The sequence below is a fragment of the Papaver somniferum genome, unplaced genomic scaffold, assembly GCF_003573695.1.
Source record: "Papaver somniferum cultivar HN1 unplaced genomic scaffold, ASM357369v1 unplaced-scaffold_21, whole genome shotgun sequence".
In the NCBI taxonomy this organism is placed as follows: Eukaryota; Viridiplantae; Streptophyta; class Magnoliopsida; order Ranunculales; family Papaveraceae; genus Papaver; species Papaver somniferum.
Genome location: NW_020631041.1, coordinates 11,566,852 through 11,586,566, shown reverse-complemented (window position 1 = coordinate 11,586,566; position 19,715 = coordinate 11,566,852). Strand labels below are relative to the sequence as shown.

Genomic DNA, 19,715 nt, shown 5'->3' with positions numbered 1-19,715 from the left:
CTTGGTTTCAAAAACCACTCTCTTGATATTTATGGAATGATTCATTTTGGGTTCGTGAAGTGTTTGGCTTTGAAATTAAAAAGAAAAAAGGGAAATGAAATTATTTGTTTTAACTTCATAGTACAGAAACAATGGATTTTCAGCCAGTATTCACATAGAAATTATGTTGGGTGTGTTCACGCGCGGAGCTTTGCTATCATTTTCCCATCTATTTCCTATTGTATCAAAACTTAAGATATTGTTTTGAGTTGACTATCTTTTCTTTTTCTTTCTTAAATGGGAAAGTTAATAGGAAGTCGCTCTTGATTGAATTATGTTTTATAAGTTATCCCTCCATTTTGCATCAACAGGTAATGTCCTCTTAAGAACCAAAGCAAGATGCATTGCCTTTGAAGACAAAAATATTTATGTTGTCACCCTATCTCTTTGTGTTTGTTTGTTTGTGCTACCAATTGATTTTCATTCCTTAATAATTTCCCCTGGAGCCAAGTTTGGAAGTGTTAGTGTAATTTGTATTTATCATAACTTGATTTTCTTATCAAGAAGTTGACAGTGCGGGAACTGTGGAATATCTTATTAGATGATAAAGTGCTAAATGGAGTCGGTTTACATGATAGTTGAAAAGAGATAGTTGCTATCGTTGGTAGTTCATACTATCTAAATCAAAAATGACGAACTACGGTCGTGTTTGATCCCTTCGAGCAACGGAGAGGGTACGTAGGCAGCCGCTATGCGGTTCAGCACAACTACGCAAGGTTGTTCATATCATCTGAAGTGTTGGCTGCTGCTTGGAAGTTCATACCATCTATTCAGAGATGATTGCAGCCCTGACAGATTATATAATGTTTGTTAGAGGTAGTTGCAGCATTGGCTGTTCACGCTACCTAGTGAGAGATGATTACTACCATCCAAGGTAAATCATACCATCTGGTGATTGTACAGCCTATGAGACAAGAGATGGTTATTACCGGTCGAGGTAATTCATATCATCTGTCTCAGGTAGGGCTGCACAAGACCCGCCCACGATACCCAAACCCACTCGTACCCGCTAAGTCCGTGGGTTTTTAATCCATACCCGCCCGTTGTGGGTGCGGGGTTGGTTATGAGAAAAAAAACCCGATGTCTGTGGGTGCGAGGTTGGATTAAGCTAATACCCGCCCATACCCGCCCAAAAAACCCGCAGATTATATACCATTAGATAAAACTAATCCTAGTCGTCCATTATGAAACCCTAATACTAGTAGATATGATAACTGATAACCCTCATTCACTTTCTACACTCTTCTTTCTATTCGTCCTCTCCTCTTATTCCTCCTCAGTTCTTCTTCTTCACCTACGAACGACAATTACCAGAAATCTTCACCAGAAATCGACAACAACAACTTCGAATCTTCACCAGAAATCGACAACAATCGAAAAATCAACAGATTCAACACTTAATATTCATCTGTGAACTTCCTAGATATGAATATTTTGGGGGTTTTGTTTTTTTTTTCTCACTTAATTAAGGAGAATAGAAGTTACTCTAAATACTTGAATATAAAGCGGGTTTAAACCCGTTTAAACCCATACCCGCCCAACCCGTAGCGGGCGGGTAACAAAACCCGCCCGCTGTTTGTGGGTGCGGGGTTGGTTATGAAAAAAAAAACCCGCAGTATGTGGGTGCGAGGTTGGTTTTAGCTTATACCCGCCCATACCCGCCCATGTGCAGCCCTAGTCTCAGGTCATGAGTTAAGCAATGGTTTTTATCATACATGGTAATTCATATCATCTGAGAGGAGATGGTTGTTGTCGTTTAAAGGAAATTCATGTCATCTAACGAGGGATGGTTACTACAGGGCAGTTCATAACATCTACTAGGCCACAATTGGTGGCACCCCCAACACCGGTGGATAAACCATCTGGATTGTGAGATTGTTAAGCCTAAGTGGCAACCCTTGTCAGGCCCACTGGGGAACCCCACCTACGGGTAGCTACCCGGAAGACCATTGGCACTGGCGGATGGTGGCTGGTATCCAGAACTACCCTGAAATTGGTACTGACCATCCCTCACCCGTCTGATACAGTGTCAGGCCCACTGGGGCACCCCACCACCTCGCTGGCTACCTGGAAGACCATTGGCACTGGCCGGTGGTGGCTGGTATCCAGAACTACCCTGACAATTATGATATATACATGACCCTTAAACGAGGTTTTTGTTCAGCAGAATATGAGTCTCTGAAAATTGGTGTTTTGCTTGGAGATGATAGTCACTTATCACTTGCACAAGAGTTTGCCTGCTCAAAAAGCAGTTTGGCATGAATCGGTGAACATTTGATTGGTAAAATGGAATTGGTCTGAAAAATTTGAAAGTCTTCTTTCTCGAGTGGCGTATCAGAGAGTCGGAGCTCTCCAAGCGGGTCCTAACCCGACCCGCAGGAAGCAAAAAATTTCTGGTCCGCTACACAATACCTCTTTTCCATCTTGAAACTATAGACAATTCTATTTGTTTCTTCTTTCCAAGATTTTCTTATCCTTTGCTTCCAACTCAATATCCCCATTGCTTCCTGCAACAATTTAAATTGAAACCAGTTAAATCCTATTTTAAAGCTAGATGAAAATCAATTACATCATATCTTTAAAGCTAGATGAAACCAGTTACATCATATATTAGAGCTAGATGAAACCCAGTTTCTACATATCAGTTTGATGACCTAAAACCATTGTGCATTTGGCACTAGACGAGTTTCATCTCTTCATGTAATACAGATAACCAGTTACATCATTATTATAACAACCAGATGCAAACCAGTTTCATCCAATACAGGTGACCTCAAATATAGGTTCATCCAATACAGCTAACCATCAATACAACAAAACAATATGAGTTTCCTCCAACACAGATGCATTACAACAACAACCTAATTTATGATAAAAATAAATAAAAATAATCAAGTTACACCCAGGTACTTCAACCATTCAAAAGTTTAAGCATGCAATTTTGAAAACTAGTTTCATCCAATACAGATACAACAACAAGATGCAAACCAGCTTCAAAATAGAGTTAGGGTTTGGGAACTTACGAGTTCTAGGTGACATTTTGTGAAATTGATCTGTTCAAACCCTAATTAGGATGCTCGAGATGGTGTTTGCAAACGGAGAAAAGCCAATTTCAACAATGAAGTCTTCAATTTCAACTATGCTGATATTGTTAATGTAAAAAGTGGACAAAGATGATGATATTGTTGATGTAGACGGTGGAAAAAGACAATGAAAATGATGGATAAAGATGATGAAGACGGTGGAGAAACTAATTTCAGCATTTGCAACAAGATGATTGTGGTTGAGAAAACAGAATGGGGAGAAATAGATCGGATTTTTGATATGGCGGAGAGAAAATAGATAAAGGGTGTTTCTGTCAGTTACACTTTTAAATATCTCCCGTCCATTTCACCCAGGAAAAAAGTTTACCCTTCCATCTGAACCGACAAAAGTATCTTTTTGGCCAAATAGCCCATTTTCTGGATTAAAAACACATAAATATAATTCAGCAACTTCTTCATAAAACCTGTAGAGTTCATTAATAGGTGAAGGTGGATTAGTCATGCCAGGAATCCATCTATCTCTCCAAATTTTAGTTTTCTTCCCATTATTTATCTCCATGAAGTAGTTTTGCTTCACAATCTCGATACCTTTTGCAATTTCGTTCCAAGTATAAGAACGGTTCTTAACTGTGATATGTTGATGAATTAAGTCTCCACCTTTAAAGTATTTGCTACCCAACACTTGAGACACTCAGTTGCTAGAATCACTGCATATTCTCCATGCAAGTTTTGTAAGAAAGGACAAATTGAGCTTCTCTAGGTCCCTGAAAGCAAGACCACCTAAATTCATAGGTCTGCAAACATTAATCCAAGCTATAGGATTAGATCCTCTATTATTATTGTAATCCCAGAAAAACTTTCTCTCAATAGTAATCAGCTGCTGAATAAGATTATTAGGGAGGTTGAAGATTAAAACTTCGAGAAATAGTAGAATTGGTATTTGTTATATCGAACTCCTCGATAGATTTCCAAATATATAAAATTGTCCCCTTTTTTACATATGGATTTCCATATGGAACCGACGCTTTTTAGGAGAGGATTGTTGCAGTTAATCATAATTTAAATGGATTAGTTAAAACAAACTATTGGTGTAAAATATTTTTTCCTTTTGCAAATGGTACATACTACTAAGTACACAGGATACCCATCCAGTCATCCTTGCCTTACAAAAGCAAAATGCAAACACAAACACAAACACAGAGGAACAGAAACAGAAATGCACTTCTGAATCCTGATCAGCTCTTTTATTCAATTGGATTCATCGAACTTATACGTATTAGTCGAGGATCTTAGTGAGCCACAGCTAATTAAATTCACTAGAAAACAAAATAACAGCAACACCTAGCAATACTGATTAATTACTAACTAGTCGAACAACCTTTGTCCAAAAAAAAAGAAGAAAAAAACTAGTCGAACAAACCTTGATCACTCATCCATGATGAATGATAATAAGTTCGCGCTGGCTGTAGGTGGCGGGTTGTTCGTACAAAAACAAGGGCATGCTAGCTTTCCATCATGAAGAGTCTTCCTCAACATTAATTTATAGAGTTTATACTGCATTTAGCAAACAATTACCCATGCAATATCATGCATTTTACATTTAGCACACAAATCACACATCGGTTATACATTCAGCACACCATTTCCCATGGAATATCGCGCAGTATACACTTGGCACACAGTCATACAATATTTTATTTTCTTTTAATTAGATTTCCTAACCACATGCTTGATGGGCACAAGCTCAAGTGGATATCTACTCCTTAAGCCTGCAAACTCCTCCTTGTTCAAGTCTTCCCTCGTCAATCCTTCTGGCAATTCCCAATTGAAAGTACACAATACATTGGCAAGGACAAACTCTACTAACACAATTGACATATTAATTGCAGGACAAACCCTTCGACCTCCTCCAAAAGGCGTGTATTCAAAACTTTGATCTCCACCAAAATCAATGGAGCTGTCCTTAAACCTCTCTGGTAAGAATTCTTCTGGATTTTGCCAATACTCTGGATTTCTTCCCATCGCCTATGTATTTATTAACACCCATGTCTTGGGATATATGTCGAAACAACCAATTTTGCTGTGTTTCATGGTTTCTCTTAAAAGGAATGAAGCTATTGGATGCAACCCCATAGTTTCTTTAACTACCATTTTTAAGTATAGGAAATTATCAAGGTCCGGTTCTTCTACCTTTCCTTTTGAACCTACCTACCTTCTGATCTCTTCCTGAACTTTCTTCATTGCTTTGGGATTTTTAACCAGTTCTATCATGGCCCAATTCATTATTACTGCTGGTGAGTCTACTCCACCAAGATATAAATTCTGATAATTATTAATCAAAATATCATAAATATCAATTGGTATATACGAATCATAAGTTTATTCTAAAACTGGTAGAGTTGTTTTCTTAATTTCTAAAACTGGGATAGGCAGAGATGTTAAACAGCTAGAGTTTGTTGTTTCTCTTAAAATCTTTACTCAACCTTTGGAAAAAAGACTGCTGACCTAATTAATTAGAGAGAACGGGAAAAAGAGATTACCACGAGAACTGCTTTGATATGGTCGTTAGTGAGACGAATGGTACTTGTTTCAGCGTTCTTTAGTTTCAGAAAAATGTCTATGATATCTTCGTGCTCCGGTTTCACTCGCTCCGGGTTTTCATGTTCGTCTATGATTTGTTGTAAGAAATCGTCCACATCATGAAAGCATTTTTCGGTTTTACTATGAATTCCAGTGACCCTATCAATAATCCAACTTATCTTTGGAAAGAAGTCCGATGCGGATAAACCAGTCACTACGGAGACTTCATAAAGAATTTCTGCAAGTCTTCCATTATCAAATCTATTGCTACTTTGACCGGTTGCGCTACCAAAAGCAAATCTACAGATAGTTTTATGTGCAAAGCTTGTTAACTTCTCCAAAGCGTTAACTGAAGTTGTATTTGAAGAAGAAGATGATATCGAATCAATCAAAACACCAATTTCCTCTGCCATGACCACCTTAAAAGATTGCACCCTTTTCCTACTACAGAGTTCAAGTACACATATTTTTCGAATCTCTCTCCAATACTCTCCATAAGGTGCTAAAGCCATATCTATGTAATTATATGAAAGACGTTTTCCTCCAGCAAGTTGAATTCTACTACAAAACTAGTATCAAGTGTTTTGAGGACTTGTTCGGCAGCTTCAGGAGATTACGACTGTAGGTACACGACCATATTGTAGAAACATGATTGGACCGTATGGGTTAGATAGTTGTGACAGTGCTTGATGATGAGGTTGTTTTATGAGTTGATGTAAGTTACCAATGATTGGAAGCTTCAGAGGACCAGGTGGGAAGTTGGGTTTTGCTTGATCTCCGTTCTTTCTGTTTTTGATTGCAGTGAGAAAATATAGAGGAACGAGAATAAGCGGGACAAGTAGAAGGAAATCGTAAGGAAAAATCTTCATGCTAGCTTAAATGAAATCACGCTGCTATATTATTATCTCCTCTGTTGTGTGAATGGTGGTGTTTTCAGAAGACACAATGAAATCACGCTACTATTATTATCTCCTTTGTTGTGTGAATGGTGGTGTTTTCAGAAGACACTAAGATGAGATTCTCCTTATGGATGATGATAATGTACTATGAATTGAAACATATTGATCCTACGTTTGTAATGAATTGTATGTCCCATGAAGCACCGACACGACGCACGTGTAGTGTGTCCATGTTGGTGTTTTCAGAAGACACTAAGATGAGGTTCTTCTTATGGATGATAATGTACTATGGATTGACGCATAATGATCATACATTTGTAATGCATTATATATCGGACGAAGCACCGACACGACACGTGTGTAAAAATCTGTACTTCATTTTCATTTTACTAATTGGGTAATCTAGTATGTTAGGAAAAAGAGTATAAAATTGAGTTTGTTTTTCCCGATGGGCTAATCTAATGACATAAAATTGAGTTTGTTTAATTTTTTCCCGATGGGCTAATCTAATGACATAAAATTGAGTTTGTTTAATGTATTTACGTGATTAATAACACTATGATCTTCGTATATAAAAATTGTTTAATTAATATATATAAACTTGTCCGCGTCCTGATGATTTTGAATTTTTGCCCATCCTTGTTTCCACGTCATGTCGTGTCCGTGTCAGTGCTTCTCAGGTCGACATCAAGTTGCCCTTTGAGGGGAAAAATAAAGGTATCTTTTTTCGGTATGCCAAAAACTTATAACTTAAACAAATCAGCTAGGACGACAACAACAGAGACTTTATAATTTAAAACTTTCTTGTTAGCAAGGTGTTAATTATAAGTATCAATTTAATCTAAAATAATTTCTTGAATGTGGATACCAAAAACCACACTCGACGCGTGGCGCCATATGAAAGAAGGAGTAACTTAGCATCTCTAAAATTAGGCACATAGTATCTTAGCTTAGTTTCTTTAATTTATATGTAAAAGACATTTTTGTAAATTCATTTATACTCTCTAGTACTTAAGAAAATATCTAAGAGAGAGAAAGGGATCAGATTTTTACTTGGTCAAACTTCATCTTCTTCCAAAAACTAGATCTAGAAGAGCTCCAAAAACTTATTAATGGAGTCTCACCTTATAAATCAATTAATCATAGTGAAGAACCATGGATGTAGATCCCATTATGGATCGAACCATGTAAAATCATGTGTCTCTTTTATACTTTTAGCACTTTAAATCATCATTTTAGTATCCAAAGAAATTAGGTCTAGAAATTGTTCTATGGATTTAATGGTGAAATGAGTCAAGAACAAGGAAATAATGAATTGGGTGGGACTATGGTTTTTCCGTAGTTACATTCGAGGTGCGCTCGACTACTTCTATGCATTTTTTCGGGTTAATATTTGAAAAAGGAGACTCTGCAAACTCTTATGTCACTAGAAATGATAATCATGAAGATGAAATACTAAGTCCCACACAGTTGAGACCTAGAACAAAACGGTTTCTTGCGTAAGTGTATGGTGCTGGGGTTTTAATGTCGAAAAATGCTATTGACCTCTCTATTCACCTCCACCATTATGCAGATATGGGATTTATATTGTAGGGAGCTAAATAGAATCGCCGTTTGAGTATGTGAAAATAACTTACTAATTGTCTATGTTGCTAATCAGTAGTGAAGTCTTTGGATGAAATTAGTAAGTTTTTTTTTAAGGGTTCGCAGCTCTTAGTGCTAAGCTAGCCCTTGCTTACTTTTTGTTGTAAGATATGGTTTCACAACGGGCACATGCAGAAAATTGCTTCTTTTTTTTTTTGCATCAAGTTTTTGGATCCTTGCAAATTTTCCTGCAAATGTTTATATGTAAATTATGAATTATGAGCAAAAAACTTAAGGTCATTCTTATTAACACTTGCAAATCGATGTTATCTTAGTTATAGAAATCATACCTGCAGGCTACAGTACTTCAATCATAAAAACTAGGGACTAGCTATGCGAAATTGTCCCATGTATAAGTAGCTCAAGTTATTTATTTATTTTTATTTTTTTTCAAATCCCATTTTGATAAGGAAATTCAGTTGATTCCAGCCATTCGTCTCCTGTAATTAGCTCCGAGACCGTGAAGTTTAATGCATCATCATAATCCATAACTTTATACCCCGGCCATGTAACACGGTTATCAGTTCCTGACCCCGGTCCGGTGTTATCATATTCACCATAATACAATGTATCCACACTTAAGTCATCTGCCCATTCTCTCCAACCTAGAGGATGAATCAAGTCATCAATGTACGACTCCATAACCACAGTTGTTGCATATAACTTCCATGGCCTTCCTAAGTAACTTTTAACAGTTCTATTACTCCCCAACAAATCTTCAGAAGCTAAGATGGAGCAATTTTGTATTGAAATCCCAGTGTTCTCATCGGGACTATCCCTACCTGAAGCTGTTAAGGCGTTGAATTGGCGATCCATCGGTAATCTTGCTATAATATTACATGCTTGAAAAACAACAGCTGCATTTCCGAAAATGAAATCAACTGTTCCTGAGATGTTGCATTCGGTGTAGAATTGTCTATACGAATGTGCATACAATGTATCTTGGTAACCATTGATGTTGCAATGGTAAACCGCGGCTAAATCCGCGTTAATTCTCAACGCAACAGCTTGATGTTTTTCTGGTCCAGCCGTGTTTTCAAAAGTTATATCTCGTGCTAAAAAACCATCACCGGCTACCGCTGAAAAGAAGGTAAAATTTAGCCAGGTGACCAGAGAAATATCTCAATATATAAAACTTTGCAACACATGTAAGTACTTACCAAATGTTGCAGATCTAAATGTAGTAAATCCACCAGCAACACTTCTCTTCCCGGAAATGACAGTGACATCAGCTCCATCTCCTAAGAAAACAAGATTAGTTTTATCTGCCGGAATGAATACATTTTCATGGTAAACCCCTTCTTTCACATAAATGATGGTTCTGTCAAACCTATTACTTGGTGCAAACTCAACAGCGTCATTTATCCTACTAAAATTTCCAGTCCCATCTTTAGACACAGTAATAATATCACTTGGGTCATATTCAGTATCGGAATCCTCGAGAATCCGACGGGAATTCCGCGATAGCCAGTTTGGAAAATCCAATAGACGACGGTTATTCGTTTTCACGTGTACTTGAGCTTTGGATTTCCCATCAGGCTTGGAAAGAATTGAAAGAGAGTTGCTAACATGTTTGTAAGCAGCAGTAATGGAATTGACAAGAACTGGTTTTAATGGACCACTAGCAGATTCAAGACCTTCTAAACAAGTATTTTTGTTAGTTAAAGCGGCACTGAGAAAAGCATTAGCATCCGCTAATTGACGTTTATTGGGCGTTTTTGAAGATTGCATACGAGAAACGGTTTTTTGTAGAGCAGAAATGCTAATCTGATGAAGCTCTCTACAATCTTGAAGTGTACCTATTTGGTTTTCAACAATGCCATTATTTACAACATTGGTGAAAACATTTGTGAGTTTCCCGGCTTCGGAAATTGCGGTTTGAAGAATAGGAAGAAGAAGCGAAATGATATTTGGGTTTATGTTAATGGAGATTGAAAATTTTAATGAGTTAAAACAAAGATCTGGATATGGTGTAGGTTCGCAAATAGACTTTATCAATGAAAAATGAGTATTATCAAGTGTAGATGGAGATGGCGAAATTGTGAAAGACTTAGAAGTTTTTGCTAATGTTGTTGTTGCAAAGACGAAAGAAGCATAGAGGAGAACTACTAGAAATGTTGATGTTTTTGATAGGATAAAAGCCATTGAAAGAGCTGTGGGAATGTAGTGGCTAGGAATTGGTGATGAATGAATATATGTAATGAGCTAGCTAGTTGCATGGAATTTGTATGGATATGGATATAACGCGTAGTGTCAAGGTCTAAAAAGCATAAAGTTTGTAGTCATATGTAGAATGAGATGCTAGTTGAGTAGAATGTAATTTTGGAAGTAGTTCTAAGTTGGATTGTTGGAAAGCACTTGATGAACAACATGAGAAAAATATCAGTGCATTGATTGTTTGATGGAGAAAGCACCTAGCTACAACCCACTTGGGGTGTAATGTGGACATTTTTTTTTTCGATTCATGCAATATGAAGCTACGCATGTGTGTACGTAATTACACTTAGTTTGTTTGGATTTGATTCGGGATTCGAATCTGACTCAGCTCAAGTCAGATGTCAGATCATTTCTTTTTTTTATTTTTGTAATGTCCGACTCGATGTGTTACTCAGCTCATACATCCGACTCATAGGTATTTAAAGTCATCTAATAAATCGTACCTATCTCGTTGGGCATATATTTTACTAGATTAAAAGTTTTCTATAAAGCAACTATTTATAATAAGTCAGATCCAGATATAATGAGTCAGAAAATAAGCTTCTTGGTTCTTTGATACAAAAAAATCTGCATACTAGTACCAGACAATGATCAAGTAGGAACAGTACAAGCAATTAGCTCATAGGTCAGAGCAGTAAGATATCTCGTGACTTCACAAAATTATTGTCCTCATGGCAGCCATAAAAATCCATTTTGCATTACAATCTTGTGAATTTTCCTTGTCCTTTTACCGTTGGAATTAAGTAAGCTAAAGAACAAACACAAAAGTAAATTAGCTATTTTCCTCACAGTATGCTATTCTCCTCATATTTCAAATCCCGGCTGACTCAGTTATTGCAATAGCTTGTCCAATTGATGTGTTTATAAAAGAAGGGGTAGTACTAGTGATCAATCAGATAGAGTAAGCTAATTAGCCAGACAACATGCATGGGCGCAAGTAGAGGCTCTAGGTCAGGGTAAAGCAAACAAGAAATGGCATGCAGCATGGTGAATATGGGTGGGCACTGGACACTACTCCAAAAAATAGGAAGAAAACAAGATTTCTTCAATGGATCTGTCGGTGCAACCCCTATTGCAGAAGAAATCACTCCATAATACACATTCATAAAGCAAGGCTTACCTTTTAAGTTAAAACAACTTTTAAGCAGAGTCGTTTAATTACCGACACCCGTTTTTCCCGTTGCAGGAGAGTTGGTGTAACTCGACCCCTCTCTAGTTTTTACTTACATATATAAAGGATGATTCTCATCTCTTTTCAATTAAGTGTGCATTTTCTTTGTCAATTAGTAGCATTAGCATTGCTGGTAACCCTTGCTTGTATTTGTATTAATAGACTTAACAGACAAAATTGCGGTGGATATGTCATGCATGTGATGGGGACCCAAATGAGATAAGGAAAATGAGAAACCAGATCCAGCTAGCTGCAGTGAAAAACGTGTGTAAGTGGGTGGATATGGTATGGTCTTTTCATTCAGATCCATGTTCCAATAATATCTATGTAATGAAAGAAGAATCCAATCTTTCTTAATTGCCCATCTCCTTTGCCTTTTTGGGGAGGGATAATAGAGACTCACAGACTCATAAGTCTTTGGAATTTTGTATTTAGCTATGCGCAATAATATTGAGACGTAGTACCAACTTGTTTGAATGTCATTTTCTTGCAAGATATTATTATGAGTTATGGTTCTCTACTACTTTCTAACAGTTCATCAGACATGGTGTTTATTTGACACTTGACTCATTTTCCTGGAAGCTAGTGTTGGTGGAGCTGGATTCTAGGAAGCTGTGGGCCAAAGAAAAAAAAATCAAGTAAATGATCCCATTTGCCCTCTCTGGCTACGTCCCTGTTGGCAACTTAGATGGTAGCAGTGTACATATTTTGGTATAGTACGTACACAGGACAAATTTTTAAGGGGCATGGGGGACCAATAAAAAATTGACACTTGTGCTTCATTTTATGACGGTCTTTAACAAATTAAGCTTTGGATTTTATACTCCCAAATTATCCTTCATTTAAACCAAACAAATCTTGTTGGTTATGTAAAAATACCCTAAATTCACGTCAATCTAAACCAAACAAATCTTGTTGGTTATGTAAAAATACCCTAAATTCACGTCAATCAATTATCTTAGAGAAAATTTTGGTAGGACTTGTTAATGAATCTAATATTTCATTAATGGTTTTTGACCTAGCCTTAAATGGTACGTATAATCTCTATACCTTGGTGACTATTATTATAGAGGCGAAATTCCGAATAATAATAGATAGAAACTTAGAAAACAAAACACAAAGAGATAATTTGAAAAAATATATCTTCTCTAGATTATGAACAAGAAAACAATTACAATTATGTCTTTGTTACGCTCACAATCTCTCTAAACAGTAGGTAACCCGAAACCTGTTTATAAGCTTGTCTTTGACGATAACACATGTATTTGTCTATAAGCTTTCTCTAGGTGTCTGTGTTTAATTATCAACCAAACCTCCCAATTTATAGCCTTTTATCGTACTCATCCTACAAGGTCTTCTATAAGGAATCTATTTCCTAAACTAAAAGTGTTTTCTAAAATAAAACTCTTTCCTAACTAGGAATTATTCCCAAATAAGATTCTTTCCTAATATAAGATATTTCATCAACTCAGATTGAGGTTCACTAAGTTCATAAGAGGAGTATGGATACACATGTATCATTAAGATAAACCAACTATGTACAATTGGCTCTAGCCTAACTTTGACCTTCAATACTGATCCTATCATGGAAGCACCACAGACATTCGTTTGTATCACTAACATTAACCCAACCACTCAGAAACCATACCAATCCCTTTGTTTTATATAACCGTGATCCAGGATTCTGATCGTAAGCATGAAACTAAATTCAATACATGCATTAGTACATTCTCTAGCAAAGCAATGGGGTTCTTACTTAACAGAAGAGGCAAACCAACCATTAATCTGTTTTCTTCCCTTTTACAATCAGTTTGTTCTGACGCTAATTTTAGGTTAGTTATTATTCTTAGATAATTAATTGACGTTAATTAGGTTAGTTATTATCCTTAGACAATTAATTAAGGGCTTGGATCTAGAGGTGTAGATTGGGCCGTGCCAGCACGTTTAGGCACAACACAACATGTTAAAATTCGAGCACGGCACGTGACTTGGCGCATCACGGGGACAACACGCTAGCTTAATGTGCAGTGTTATGCCAGACAAATACGCACATCAGCACGGCACAATACGTGGCACGTGTAAGCACGCGACACAGCACATCACGTCATGCGAAGAAAGCACGCCAAATCATGCATAAAATACAACGCAATACATCACATTTCATGTATATTTCAAAAAAAAAAGTCTTTATTTTAGCTAGTTTTTGACATTTTATTTTCGTCATGCTAATTAATTTCTATAATAATGAATATACTAACTAAAATATCTGAAATATACTTAGTTTAGAAAACATAAAATAAATGGGCTAGCACAGCATAGCACATCACAATTATTTTTCTGGCACAGTACAACACATCACGTTATTTAGCACGGCACAGGACATCACGTCTGAATCTTTGGCACATCCCAGCACAACACGTAGCACGCTAAGCATGTGAATTCGTGGACGGGGTTCTGCCGCGCCCATACTTTTACACCTCTACTCGGATCCTCCGTGCTAAAAAATGGTGTACCCTCTGTACCCGTCAATTGAAATTTGACATATGTCTTACCTTATTAAGATTCTCTACTAGACTATATCCGTTCCATATTTCACCCATATCAAATAAGGAAATATAAAATGAAAACCACTCCCTTCGCTAGGTTGGAAAAAGAAATGGTACTCTATATTTTTTCTTACGCTAATGTTCATTCTCCGATCTTCTTTTTTCCGTTCTATTATAAGAAACCACGAGAATGAAACTTCGTATTTACGATCTTAAAACAAGAATAGGGCGACTAGCTATAAGTTCTGTTTGGTCTGAATTCATCACGGATCCTTTAATTTTATGAGTTATATTGAGATTAAAAAATAATTTCCACATTTGTTTGAAGGAAATCAGTATCAAACCATTTTCTTGTACAATTTTAATAGACAAGGCTGTATCTATATGTATATGTATATTGACCTTTCATCTGATCTTCTAATTAAATCAAAATCTTCCTCCTTAAAGGTCTTGACTAAAAAAGCTCTCGGGTTCAATGGTGATGAAACCCTCACTTCCTATAGGCTGAAATAGGCCTTTTCTAATGCAGAAATTATGGCGATGACACTTGACGAAGCTCTATTGGTCAAAATATTAAAAATTAGGTTACACTTTGTTTACATTCCATATTTAACCAGTCGTTAGGAAAACCGTCCGCTTAACGGTGGGTAGACAATACTTCTGGCAAAGTTTACACTAACTAATTTGGTTATACTTCGTTTACACCAAATACTTAAATGAACGTCATTAACGTCGTCACATGTAATCAATAACTTACTTCAAAATCAAAACCTAAGCAGCATTGTTAAAAACCGTGTTAGTAAAGAAATTTTCTCGATTTATCCAACTTATTTAGGGTTTTATGTTTTACCTAATTGATATCATGTTTTCCTTTTTGTTACTTCCTCCTCTCTTCTCCTTCTCTGTCTCTTCTTCCTCATGATTTCTTTTTTACGTTTCTGTACGGAGTAGCAATATAACTTACGTGATTGAAAACTATAGTAGAGATGTTTGTTGTCAATGAAACATTCCAGTAATCAGACAGTTTATCTTCACATTCAATTAACGTACGCTATATGTTTTTTTTTCTTTTTTTGTTAGATGGTTTAACCACGATTCACGAACAACACTGACGTAACCAGGATTCTTTAATATACCTATTGTTAACTTTCAGCCGGTTTTTCTTTTTAATGCCTATTGTTTGTTAATGTGCATTAAGTGGGGAGATATGAAAGATCATCTTCTTTCTCAAATACTCACCATTGTGTCTCCTTGAAGACTCCATCTATGAATAAGTTAGTTTTAACCATCTGTATACCAAAATCAATGATTGTATACTTGAATGAAAACTGCCACAATTGGGTATGGGTATTAGATATGCTCTCTACTTATATGTGTCGCTCTTTAAACTAATGATTCTGGAACATAAAATACTTCTGTATCGGGAGCCTTCATGTGATGCTTTCACTATGCTAAGTCGATTAGTAGCGGAGCTAGAAAATGAATGTTGGGTGGCTTGAAAACAAATTGGCTTAATTTGGGCTGGCTTAAACCTATTGTTTAGGCTTGATCTTTTTAATCCAAACCCAATTGCACTATAAAATATAAGTTTTCCTAGACTTTGGGCTGGCTTAAGCCATCGCAAGTCACTATGTAGTTCCGCCCCTGGGCTGATCATAATCACTCCTGATTGAAAATACCTAAAAACCGTGTCAATTTTTTTCTTTTGCTCTTCGAACCCTAAACCAAAAGGAAAAAGCCATTGGAGGATGATGTATTTTCTCTGCCACACTAAATCATCCCTACGAGGCGGGGAGAAGCCCCGCACACACCAAATCAAAAATACATCATCACGGATCAAAGTTAAAAAGAAAAAGAGAAATGGGCACACAAAGAATTTTTTTTTGCAACGGGCACAAATCTAGTATATTCTTATTCAAAAGATTAAGTATGCCTCCAATGGTATCACTCTTTATCAATTGTCCTTGATAAGGTCCTTATTAATCAAGAAGAAGTTCCCCAAGCTAAGAAATGAATCCAGGCTAATCTTCTGAGTTCTCATAAATAAATCTAAAACAAACCACAAATTTCCGCCAATAAAGACAAAATTTAAACTAATTTCCGTTTGATTGTATGTTGATCACGTATAACTGATCAAACTTGCCTCTATTACAAATAAATTGGGATTAACTGGTTTTCATTCTCCATCCTTATTTACATTGGTAAAATACGGAAAGAACAATGCAATGCGGAATTTCAACAGATTCATCTCAAGACATGAACTCATTGATCTTCCAATGATAGGGACTACTTACACTTGGACAAATAATTAAGTTCAATGTGTTCGTAGTATAATTGATAGAATTTTACTTTCTGCTGATTGGGAGTGTCAATTTCCAAAGGTAACTCAACAAGCTCTTGCCAGGCCATGCTCAGATCATAGTCCCCTTTCTCTTATTTGCGATGATGTCAAAGGAGGTCCAGGCCCTTTTCGTTGTGAATCTTTCTGGTATGCACATCCTGATTTTTTCGCATTCATTCAAAATACTTGGTCTTCTTTCACTGTGGCAGGTAATGCAGGCTTTGTGATGTGCAAAAAGCTTCAATTATCAAAGTCGTTGCTTAAGCTATGGGCTAAGCAGGAGTTTGGAGACATGGAGAGGAGGTTAGAAGAACTAGAAGACATTTTTGTCAAGCTAGATGCAGAGGAAGATATTCATGATGGGCTCAATGAAGATCAGTGGAATGAAGGACTAAACACACGACAGGATTATTGCAGCTTAGCTATTGCAAAGGCTGAAAAATGGAGAAATCGCTCTAGAGTTAATCACATTGTTAAAAACATTTGATAATTGTGATGGGTAAATCTAGAATTATCTAGATAGCTAACTATAACTCCCATGGGCTTATCTCAATGCATAGGCCCAGTCTAGAGATATCTAGACTCTTCTAAGATAAAAAGAGTGCAAGCCCATTCTAGAGTCTTCTAAGACATTTTCCATCATGTGTATCTAGAGAATTCTTTCTCTAGAATGATCTAGGTCAATTAGCTCTAGAGATTTCCAAGTCTAGAGTATTCTTAGTAGTTGGTCATGAAGTAGTATAAATAGAAGCAAATGTTGGCCTTTGTGGTAATCCACAACTCAAGTGAGTGAGTAAGTAGTAAGAGTGAGAGCTAGAGTTTAGAGTAAGAGCCAAAGTGCCTCTTTGTAAACAACTAGTGTAAGCCAAAGTTGCTACACAAGCCTCTTGTAATATTTTCATTTTCATATTAATATAAGCCTCACCTTTCAATTAACCAACCTCTCTTCCTAAATTCATTTCCATAAACCCATCACATTTCCGCATTGCGCCAACAAATTTGGTATCAGAGCAAACCTAACCCAGTAATCCTAAAACTCTACCCATGGCAATTAACCAAAGTATTCAAGGTTTCAATTATGCCCAAAGTCTAATTCCAATTTTTGATGGTGAGAGTTATGATTATTGGAGTTTACAAATGAAAACATTATTCATTTCACAAGACTTATGGGATTTTGTAGAAGATGGTTATAAGGTACCCGAGTCGGCAGAAGCTCTATCGTCATGGACGGATGCAGAGAAAAAGGAGTACAAGGAAAACAAGAAGAAGGATGCTAAAGCACTACTATTTCTACAACAAGGGGTAAGCAAAACTATTTTTCCTCGAATTTCGGTGGCGAAAACTTCGAAGGAGGCCTGGAATATTCTCAAAGTAGCATTCCAAGGATCAGAAAAGGTAATCTTCATTAAACTACAAAACTTATGGCGAGATTTTGATAATCTACTTATGAAAGAAAATGAAACTATCCAGAATTTCTTTTCAAGAGTTACTGGTATAGTAAATCAAATTAGTAGTTATGGAGATACCATAGAAAATAAAAGAGTTGTAGAAAAGATTTTAAGGAGCTTACCGTTCAAATTCGATCACATCGTCGCTGCCATTGAAGAGTCCAAAAATTTATCGACTCTCTCGGTACACGAATTAATGGGTTCACTCGAGGCGCACGAGACGAGAAAAGGATAAATAGGTTCGCGGAGCAACCATTGGAGCAGGCATTTCAATCAAAAATAAATTTCAGTGAGAAGAAAAATACAGAAGCCAGAAAAGAAAGCTCCAGAGGGGGATCGTCATCCAACTCGCAGTACGAGAAAGGGTCGACGTCAACTCAAGGACCCAGAAATTTCTACCGCGGACGAGGAAGAGGAAAAGGAGGTTATAGAAACAACAACCAAAGGTACGGAAAAAATTACTCCTCAAATCTCCGATGCAGTGTTTGCAAAAAGTTTGGCCATGCAACTGAAAATTGCAAGTACAAGTGCACCAAATGTGATAACTTAAATCACATGGAAAAAGATTGTTGGCTTAAAAATAATGAAGCCAACTATTCCGAGAAAAATGATTCTCAAAATCAAGTATTTTATTCCTGCCTCACCTCGCAACAAGAAGCGCAAGGTATATGGTATGTCGACAGCGGATGCAGCAGCCATATGACAGGAAACAAAGAATATTTCGTAAAATTGGAGGAGCAAGAGATTCCACCGGTCAAGCTCGGAGATGGAAAGTTCCAGAATGTTGAAGGAAGAGGAGTCATATCCGTACGTACAAGGTCAGGTAAAACTCGATACATATCTGATGTTCTTTATGTTCCTGGCCTAGCTCAAAATTTATTAAGTGTTGGACAACTTATAAGAAAGGGGTACTCACTACATTTCGAAGACGGAGAATGCACAATTTATGATAAAATTAACAAGCAATTGGTGGCAAAAGTAAAAATGTCAGGAAATTTTGTCTTTCCCTTATCTATGCCATCAATTGAAAATTGTGCAATGAGTACCAACCATATTGACGAAGGAAAGCTATGGCATTTGAGATACGGGCATCTCAACTACAGATCCTTAAAGGTTCTGAAATCAAAAGGAAGGCATGGTAATTGGTCTTCCCAATATCGACGGTGGAGATAAAGTATGTGAAGGTTGTATTCTTGGGAAGTTTCACAGACTTCCATTTACCAAGACATCGTGGAGAGCAAGAAGGCCCCTCGAATTGGTGCACGCTGATATCTGCGGTCCGACAAGAACAACTTCACTCAACAACAGAAGATATTTTCTCTTATTCGTGGACGATTATACCAGAATGATGTGGGTGTACATTCTCGAGCAAAAGTCCGAGGCATTCACTAAATTCCTAGAATTCAAGGCGCTGGCAGAGAAGCAAAGTGGCCATCAAAAAGTCTTCCGTACAGACCGTGGTGGAGAATTTACTTCAAAAGAGTTTATCAACTACTGCAAAGAAAATGGAATTAAAAAGGAGCTCACTGTCCGATACACTCCACAACAAAACGGTGTCGCGGAAAGGAAAAATCGTACGATCGTGGAAATGGCTCGCAGTATGCTAAAAGCAAGGAAGCTACCCAACACCTACTGGGCGGAAGCAGTCAACACAGCAGTCTACATCCTTAATCGCTCTCCAACAAAAGCGGTTCACAACAAAACTCCATACGAGGCGTGGCATAAGAAAAAGCCCGAGGTAACTTCTTTCAGAATTTTTGGTTGCGTAGCATACTCACATATTCCA

The 19,715-nt window shown here is 37.0% G+C and overlaps 3 protein-coding genes across 3 annotated transcripts; all 3 read right to left on the bottom strand.

Moving 5' to 3' along the window:
• Positions 1 to 4,612: 4,612 nt before the first annotated feature.
• Positions 4,613 to 6,672, bottom strand: LOC113339412 (cytochrome P450 71B36-like). The gene is made up of 2 exons (XM_026584697.1): positions 5,624 to 6,672; positions 4,613 to 5,405 (listed from the first exon to the last, which is right to left on the bottom strand). Exons 1-2 carry the CDS (start codon positions 6,173 to 6,175, stop codon positions 5,292 to 5,294), a joined length of 666 nt encoding a protein of 221 aa, XP_026440482.1. The 5' UTR covers positions 6,176 to 6,672; the 3' UTR covers positions 4,613 to 5,291.
• Positions 4,788 to 5,105, bottom strand: LOC113339597 (cytochrome P450 71B10-like). The gene has a single exon (XM_026584838.1). The coding sequence runs from the start codon at positions 5,103 to 5,105 to the stop codon at positions 4,788 to 4,790; it is 318 nt and encodes a 105-aa protein (XP_026440623.1).
• A 1,780-nt stretch (positions 6,673 to 8,452) lies between the features above and the next one.
• On the bottom strand, positions 8,453 to 10,458 carry LOC113340208 (probable pectinesterase/pectinesterase inhibitor 12). Its single transcript, XM_026585414.1, has 2 exons — positions 9,367 to 10,458; positions 8,453 to 9,285 (listed from the first exon to the last, which is right to left on the bottom strand). Exons 1-2 carry the CDS (start codon positions 10,349 to 10,351, stop codon positions 8,597 to 8,599), a joined length of 1,674 nt encoding a protein of 557 aa, XP_026441199.1. The 5' UTR covers positions 10,352 to 10,458; the 3' UTR covers positions 8,453 to 8,596.
• Between the last annotated feature and the right edge of the window lie 9,257 nt (positions 10,459 to 19,715).